General features: G+C 49.8%; 1 protein-coding gene across 1 annotated transcript in view; it reads left to right on the top strand.

The window, feature by feature from the left end:
* The first annotated feature begins 328 nt into the window (after positions 1-328).
* RNF213 (ring finger protein 213) overlaps positions 329-8,654 on the top strand; it is a 43,988-nt gene continuing 35,662 nt past the window's right edge. The window contains exons 1-12 of the mRNA XM_018073312.3: positions 329-632; positions 1,082-1,714; positions 2,289-2,476; positions 3,099-3,257; positions 3,507-3,697; positions 3,892-4,172; positions 4,853-5,106; positions 5,733-5,921; positions 6,416-6,614; positions 7,278-7,330; positions 7,579-7,732; positions 8,212-8,364. Coding sequence (XP_017928801.2) covers positions 435-632; positions 1,082-1,714; positions 2,289-2,476; positions 3,099-3,257; positions 3,507-3,697; positions 3,892-4,172; positions 4,853-5,106; positions 5,733-5,921; positions 6,416-6,614; positions 7,278-7,330; positions 7,579-7,732; positions 8,212-8,364 — 2,652 coding nt within the window. The 5' untranslated portion in view covers positions 329-434. The remainder of the gene's footprint in view (positions 633-1,081; positions 1,715-2,288; positions 2,477-3,098; positions 3,258-3,506; positions 3,698-3,891; positions 4,173-4,852; positions 5,107-5,732; positions 5,922-6,415; positions 6,615-7,277; positions 7,331-7,578; positions 7,733-8,211; positions 8,365-8,654) is intronic.

Raw genomic sequence — 8,654 nt, 5'->3', positions numbered from 1 at the left:
AGGGACTGTCTGGGCATCAGTCAGTGGGTGGTGAGCAACCACCCTGTGCATCACTTGCTATATTCTCTAGTTATTATCATAATTTTCCTTTCCTTTTCTCTCCTATTAAACTGTCTTTCTAAACTGAACCCATGAGTGCTACTTTTTTTTTTATTGTCTCCCCATCCATGGGCTTGGAGCAACTTGGTCTAGTGGAAGGTGTCCCTGCCCATGGCAGGGGGTAGAACAAGATGAGCTTTAAGGTCCCTTCCAACCCATTCTGTGACCCCACTGGGGGGTGAGTCTCTAGTTTAACAATGAACTTTACCTCCACTGCAGAGAGAAGAGAGGTGCAGCTCTCTCCAGTCCCTGATGCAGGATCAGAGGTGAAGGGAGAAGGTGCTGCCAGGCCTTCTTCCACCATTGAAAAAAAGGAGGCAGAGGGAGAATTGCTGATGGATAATGCAAGGGCTCTGATCAACCCCTCAGACACCACACCTGAATGCTCTGCAGGTGGGGCTCCTCCCCCTGCTGAAACACAGGAGGGGGAAGAGGGATCCTCGCTGCCGGAGGATGTGACAGCTCCAAGTGACAGCTCACAGCCCACGGCTCAGTGCGGGGCTGGTGACTCTGCTGGGACATCACAGAGGAAGGTGAGGCTCTTGGTCGGTGCTGAGGAGCAGCTGTGACTTGTTGCTCTCCTCTCTGGGGCTGGGCTGCATCCTGCAGATCCCTGTGGCCACGCCGGGGAGCTGCTGCCCGGGTTCCTCCAGGGAGCTGTGCTGTGTTTGCTGACGTTGCTGTGCTGGGCCTGCAGCTCCCCCAGCACTGCCTGTGCTGCTGGGGAAACAGCACGCAGTTCACTGCAGCACTGCCCCGTGCTCCTGCTGAGCAAGGCTTGAATATTAAAACTGCAGAATTCCCGAGAGTTATTAGCATTTCACAAGCTTGTCCCTCCTCTTCCTGGTCGCTCTCTGTTTACCCAGCGTTGCAGGAAGATGTCGGCACTTGCTGCAGTGGAGGAAGTGACAAAGAATTTCTCTTTGGCAATGAATAAACAGACATTGTGGTGTTTGTTTCTGGTTTTTTTTTTTTTTAATAGAAAAAGAAGAGGAATAAAGTAAAGAAATGTCCTTCTAGCTCCGGGGAACAGGACTCTCTGCCACCTCTAAGCACAGCCCCAGCTCAAACCACAGAATTGCCTGATACATGTGTTTTTCCACAAGAAATCCAAGCCCCCGGCAGTGAGGCAGCAAAACCCGGTGCTGATGTACTTGCTGATGCCAGTGGAGGCACAGCTGAAGGCGATGGGGCGTTGGCTCACCCGGGGAAGGAACCTGCCAGCCTGGAAGCAGATGGGCTGACCCCACCAAAGCAGAGCGGCACCGCCAGCCAGGCTGCCCCAGCTCCCAGCTCTGCAGCCCCAAGGGACAGTCTGGGGGATGGAAGAACCACAGAGCACGGAGAAACCATCAGGGCTAACGTGGAACAGGGCAGTCGTGCCCCTGGCCAGCTTCCAGAAACCAGAGCAGGTTCCCAGTCCCAGGGCAGCAGTAAGAACGTGGCCTCAGCAGGGCAGGGAGCAAGTGCTGCCCCTGGGCTGCCTCCTGCCCAGGAGCCCAAGAGGAAACCGGACACTAAGACCTCACCTGTGGCCCAGAGCCCACAGGCTGGGAAGAACAAACAGGACCCCAGGCAGAAGGGGAACACTGGCAAGGTGGGAGAGAACTCTCCGGTGAGTATTCCATGGAGTTGGGCCAAGCTTCCCTTTCCAGCTGGGACGCGTCTGTGCTGTCAGTGGAGCTGAGGAGCACGAGCCCAGGGACAAGGGGAGCACTCTGGGGGGGTTCTCATTGCAGCCCTGCTCTCCTGGGTGTTAGTGCCAGCCCTGCTCTCACTGAGGGGTCGCTCAGTTGCCCCCGGGAGCTGGGAGGTGTCTCCTCTCCAGGGGGCTCTCAGATCTCCTCAGGAAAGGGGATCCTTGTCCTTTGTGGGTGTTTGTGCTCTGCTCACACACAGGCCTGGTGAGCTGGAAGTTGCTGTGGGTTCTCCTTCACTTTCTTTATGCCCCATCCTCTGGCACCTGGGGCTCACTGGCCTGACTGCTTGGCGGTGTGTTGGGGTTGGATTCCTCTTCCGCTGTGCACTGCTTTCCTTAACCAGCAGCTTCCCTCAGTGAGGGATCAGTGTTTCCAGGAGGATGAAGCTGGTGGTGTGCTGTGAGTGCTGGGTATCCCCACCTGGCTGAGCAGGTGTTGCACTTCCAGGGTCTCCTGTTTCACTGGGCATTGTCTGTCTCTCTGCTGCAGAATGAAAACACAAAGCAGAAAAGTAAGAGCACAAGTAAGGAAATGCCTCAAGTGAGTGAGAAGAGCAGTCCCACCAAGGGAGCTGAGGCTGCCAGAAAGGATGGTGCTGGTGCTGCAGCTGCAGCAGACACTTGCAAGAACAAAAAGGAGCAAAGCAACCAGAAACGTGTGGAAAAGATTAAGGAAAGGTGAGAACAGCCCCGCTGCTCCCCAGCATTCTTCAGTGGGAGGAGTTGCTGTGAGGAGGACTGGAGGACTCCAGACTGAGGTGGGGGACTGAGGTACTGGGGTTAGGTGTACCTTGGATGTGTGGAGATAGAATTGCCTTAAAACTGAGGTGAAGTGCTCGTGCACAAGAGAGCCAGTGTTCAGTGGGAGCTGCAGCACAGGTGATGTGGCACAGGTGGTCCTTGAACCTGCTCGAGCATCTGATGAATAAAAACAAGATCACCCTCTTCTTTCTTGCTCTTATGAGCAACACGTGCTTCACACACATTACTCTTTAGATTAATGGTGTGAAGAGGGTTTTTAATGTGTGTGAGCTGGAGGAGGGAGAAAGCTCATCCATTCCAGGTGGCTCTGCTGGGCCAGAGCCTTTCCTGCTGCCTTGAGGAGCCTGTGTTTCTATTTGCACTGGGCTTTGCACTAGGCCTGCTCTAACACCAATCTGAGTGACCTGCTGCCAGAAATTATGAGTCTTGCAGCCAGTCAGCTGGTGGCTCAGATCTGATTTGTGGTTTATAATGATTTGTGCAATTAAAAGGAAAAAAAGAGAATTTTTTCTGTTTCCCTTCTGATCCTTTCTTGCAGCCCCGTGAGCCGTGAGGGGGGTGTTACAGTGTATTTCCATGCAATATTATCCAAAGACTTCGGACTGAACCCCGAGGCCCATAAAGTGTTCATCAGAGCTGAGGGTGTTTCTCCCTATGCAAAGTGGAAGGAAAACATCTGTGAGATGACCTGCACCAGGTGAGTACCTCGAGGCACACAGGCACAGGAGAGCTTTGGAGAACAGGATCAGTGTGGTGCCTCAAGGCTGGGGCTTTGTGTCCATGGGTTGGTGTTGCTACAGAGGGTTTCACAGTGGGGAAAACTGCTTTAAAACTGTTCTTGTTTAATCACCATTCTGATTAAAAATGGAGTGATGCATGGAAAAGGAAGTCTGTAGATCAGCTGACATGTCCTATGCCTGCCTTTGCTGTGTTTTTTGTTTCCTAGGAATCTGGGAGAGCATGGATACCTCATTGAAGGCACTGTAACCCTCACGAAAGAGATCCTGGATAAATGCATTCCTTACAAGTACTGGGTGACCTGTGACAATGGGCAGTACGAGTTCATTTACAAGCCTCCAGTAGATAAATTTGTGAATCGCTGCTTATTGATAAAAAGCACCTGGCTCAACAATGGAGGTGAGCCTGGACCTGCACATTGGGTGATCCATGGTCTGATTTGGGATGATTTGTGCTGTCACATGGACCAGCAATCCTGTTAGATGGCCCTGCCTGCAGCTGGAAGCTTAATGGGCCAGTGGGGGTATTTCTGTGGGCAGCTGGAAGGGTGATGTGATTTCAATGACTGTTTTCCTGTTGTGTTGCTGTTCTAGAGTGGCACCAGTATGATGACATCGTGTGTGCAAGGCCTTCTATGTTTAAAAAAATTTGGGGTACCTATATTGTCGATAAAAACAAAGAAGTGGTGGAAGGGAAGAAAATAGCTGCCAATGTTATGTTAGAAAATATCTTCAGCATTCTTGACACCTGGAGTCCTGAAAACATGAGGAACTTCCTCTTCCAGCTGAGACAGTTTTATGATGTTACAGTGGCCCAGCTGGTGCACGATGGCCGGGCAATGCGATGGGAAGCACTAAACTTTGGCAAGGAGCAGGTAATCCCTTCTCTTCCACAGGGGCTGGAAACCAGACATCAGTTACTAAACCCAGACTTTAATTTTGTTATGGGCCTTGGTGGGTTAATTTTGCTTTTCCAGTCAAAGTTCAGGCACAGAACCAGCAGGGATCCTGTCTTACTTGACTTTGTTGGGAGTGGCCTCTCCCTTTCACCAGGAGCAGGGAGCCTGTAGAGTTAAAAAGGAGCAGCCTGACACTGCTCTGAAGCTCCAAAGAAGACAATGTGGCATTTCTGCCATATTTCCCAATTATGTCAAGTAAGACATTTTGCACTCCAGAAGCCCTGTTGGCATCACTGCTTAGAACAGGATCAGGAGGAGCTTCTCCCAAAGACCAGGCAGGTTTGGAATCAGAGACAAGTGCAGAGAAGTTGGTGACAGAGTGACTGGCAGCAAAACTAACAGGCCAGACTTAGGAAATTAATATCCCAACACAAAACCCACTCAAGTACCAAGTCACCACATGCCAGCTCTGCAGCTGACCCACATGGGATGTCAGAACCACACCTAGAAATGCACAGGTGTCACTCAAGTCCCCAAGGCAGATGGTGCCAGTCCAGGGCTGTCCTGTGGCCTCACTGTAACAGGCAGAGGAAAAGGGCTTCACAAGAAGAAGACTAATGCTGTGGTTGGTTTGTTTCTTCCCTTCTTTATCCCAGGTGAATGATGTGCTGATAAATTATATGAAGAAAATACCTGTTCCTTCCATTGCTCCAGAAGCATCACAGGGGGTCATCAAAAGCAAACTGGCTCTGGGGCTCACCATCCTCATGGTAGTTGAGGATTTTTTACTTCCAGCATCTAAAGATGACCTGGCTAGCCTGTGTAGCCTCTTGTGCTTGGACAAGGTGTCACAACAAACTGTACAGGATGAGATTGATCACATCAAAAAGGCTTTTGAAGGAGTTGTCTGGTAAGTGCTCCACGTACCCAGTACCTGACTGGGCTGTTTTTGCTGCCAGCATGGCACCCTTTGATAGAACAGTCAGGAATCCAGCCCTGTCCTGCCAGAGAATCAGGAAAAAACGTTACATTTGAGGGTATCTTTGGAGGTCTCAGTTCTAGCCTCCTGCTTGAAGCAGGGCTAACATCCAGGCAGTGGGGTTCTGAAAAACTCCAGGGATAAAGGATACCCAGCCTCTCGGGGGCCCTCTCACAGTCACATACCTCTCTTGTTATTTTTCCTTTTGTAGTATTTCAGCCCAGCCAAGAAGGCCAAGAATTGTTCCCAGAGTACCTGGCTCTGTGTGGGTGTCACAGGGCTGGGTGGGGTCGTGGGGAAACTGTAGATAAAGAGCTGGGATTTCTCAGTGCTCAGGTAGTGGGGTCTGTGCAGAGAGATTCGGGAACGTTACAGCTCTTAAACCTTTAGTGTGCACTCCCCAGTGAAGACAAGGTGGAGCTACAATAACCATCAGAGGTTGATTGAGGGTGCACAGGGAGACTGAGATGCAGCCCCCGACCCCATGGGTGTTCTCCTGGCCTGGATAAAGCTGTTCTTTCACTCACTGTGTTTGTTTGGGTATTTTTTTGTTTTAGCTTGAAGGTTTTACTGGCAAATTTCTGCCACAGATGCATTGAAGGTGGAGTAGACCAGTGGGTGTGGATCCTTCCCCTTCTGCATTCCTTTGCTGCTCCTGTGCAGCAGGAGCACTTTCCAGTGGAGGAAGATGTCTGGGCAGGGCTGGAAGGGTTTTCATTTGCTGAAACAAGGAAGAAGCGAGATCCGTGAGTTTTCCAGAATTCCTGGTTATACCCAGTGTTATACCCACTGCCTTGGGGCTGTACTTGGTGGTGATTACCTTACTTTAAGTATTTTTTTTTCTCCTGTTTTTTAAGAGGTACAAACCATAGCTTGGTGGTGGTGGGTGTTTGGGGTATTGGCACAGCCCTCGTGGGTGCTCAGAGATCACGGGGTATGGCCCAGCTGGGCAGGGGGTGACCTCTCAGTTCTCCCAGCTTTGCAGCAGGTGGGAGTTAAAGCAGCTTGTGATGGGTGTTGTGCAGAGTCTGAGCAAGACCTGGAGTTTATTTTCCTTGAGTGCTTCTACCCCGTGGTTTGGCTCTGCCTCTGCCATTGCTGGGCCTCAGGGACTTCCACTGATGCTCAGCTGCAGTGAAGAGAGCACAGGAGTGAGAGTGAGACTCCTCTGTGGGCTGAACGAGCTCTTGGCCTTTTGTACCCCGAGCTCTTGAAGATTTTTGTTTTGTCTTTTCTCCAGAGCGACTCTGCTGCAACTAATGGAGGAAAAGAAGTACCTGCTGGACTTTGATCCCACGCTGGTGAGGTCCTGGCTCTGTGTGCTGCCCCTGAGGAGCCTGGCTGAGTTCATAAGAGATTTCCCCAGGGATTTGTTGGTTACTCTGCAAGGTGTTTTCTACAGATTAGAGGACGTTAACCTTCCGTGGAGTAACACTGAGGTTTGTCTTCTGGCAGCTTTACCCAGCTCTGGGACAAAGACTCAGACTGGGCTCTTGGGTGACTTTTAGCAGAACTGACCATCACTGGGGGGTTGGTAGCAGGTCACATCACAAAGAGCTTCAAATTTAGCTAAAAGCAAAAGTAATTGCTCTGAAGTCAGAGACTCCCAAGAGGAGACTTGAGGGTGTATCTGCAGCAAAAAGTGTTGTTGGCCTGGATGAGAGAAGGGTGTGCTTGGCTGGATTTGTTTTTCGTCAGTGAGGGCAAATATTTTAGTCCTGAGCTCCTCAGACATGTACCTGAAACTGATTTTTTGCAGAGGGGAGGTTGGACAAAGGGACTACTGGTTTTGGGAGATTTTCCTGCTGTTGTGAAGACACTTGTGTTTGTGTGAGGACAGCAGGAATAGAATGTTGCAACTAATAATAAGTTTTAAACCCCTAGATTGTAAGAAGTGCAGGTTTGGTTTGTACAAATAAAAGCCACCCATGTGTTGGCTCCAACATCCAGTAAATAAATTTTGCAATGTTATGGTAAAAAATTAAAGCATTAGAGAAGACATGGAAGAACAGGGAATTCCCTTTCTCACAGCATCCTCTCAGCTAATGAGAAACCAGTCTGTAAGATTTCTTTCACAGTTTAATATTTCTGTCTTTCCATAGTTAGAGAATCTTCTAAAGACAGTGCTGTGTGCCTTGGATGAGCCACCAGCCAGGTAACTGCACCTTTGTGAGAGCACTGTCCTTCATCTGCTTGAGGGTTGGGGCCATGCTGTAGCTTGAATGTGTGCCTTGAAATCTGTGTGAATAAAAGAATCCTGGATTTCTATCCCACTTATTAAATCCACCTGAGGGAGGGATGGTTAGCTGCCACTGTTGAATGTGGTAGAGGTTTTCTTTTTTTTTATTTTTTATTTTTTCTCTGAGCAGAAAATTAATTGTTCCTCTGTATTCCTGCCCTCAGAGCTCTGGAAGGTCGCTCTTGGCAGTCCTGCCTGACCTGCTGCATCAAGCTGCACACGAGGCTCTGCAAGTCCACGAGGGATGGGAGGTGGTTCTCGATTCCTGCCACTGCTGCCATGCTGATTGCCAAGGTTGCCAAACTTCAGCCCACAGCAGTGAGTACCAAGGAACCACTCTTGGCTTGATGGGAGCAAGATATCCAAAAATATCACAAATATGGTACAACAGATTGGGTTTAGATCAGATCCATTCTCAGTTTGGAGAACTTGCCACTCTAACCAGGACTGTGATACTTTCAGAAAGTTGTGAAATCACCTCATAATTTTTGTTATTATTGAAAAATCAGGTTGGATCAAATGCTCAGGTTGGATGTCATAAGCTTTATGTCTGGTTTTTGTAAACATATGTTGTCTTTATTTCCTGGAACAAGCATTCTTAGGCCCAAGCTCTCTGTAAGCACTGCCTTTTCCCAGCCTCCCTCTGTTCTTTATTTAAGCAGTGGTGGGTCTGTTGCTGGGCACTTTTGTGCTTTGGATACCTTTAGGCCTTCTTTTTAGAAGTATTGATTTAAATCATGTGTTGCTCTCCTGCTTGAACTGTTCTGGTTTGTTGTCTCCTCCTGTGTGTGTGGCAGGTTCCAAGAGAGGCTGTGCAGGAAAGTCCAGTGGGAGAAATGTTCCGAGGGGCTCTGAGAGACACTCGAACCTGGTTCAGGAACACTCTGAGGGAGAGGCTACTGAAAGAGTCCCTGGAGCATGTGATGTTCTCTGTCCATTGGGAACTTCGGGTTTGTCATCTTCTGATAATGTTTTACTGCAGCTTAACCGTAAAGTCCTGATGGCTCCTTGCTGGGAACTGCAGCTGCTGTGGCTGGATGAGGAGTGAGATGGGGATGGGCAGTGTTGGAAACACTGCTGGGCTGAGAAGCAAAGGGCTGGAATTGGTGCTGCTCAGCTCACCTTGGTTCTCCTTTTTCTCAGCTGTTTCCAGAGGTGTTTCTGGGGTGAGGAGCTGCCCCTGGTTGGTGTTGTCCTGCTCCCTGTGTGTCCCACTGGTTGTCCTTCAGGCCTCCCAACA

The sequence above is a fragment of the Manacus vitellinus genome, unplaced genomic scaffold, assembly GCF_001715985.3.
Source record: "Manacus vitellinus isolate BGI_N305 unplaced genomic scaffold, ASM171598v3 scaffold_24_pilon, whole genome shotgun sequence".
Lineage (NCBI taxonomy): Eukaryota > Metazoa > Chordata > Aves > Passeriformes > Pipridae > Manacus > Manacus vitellinus.
This window is presented reverse-complemented; position numbering and strand designations above follow the sequence as displayed.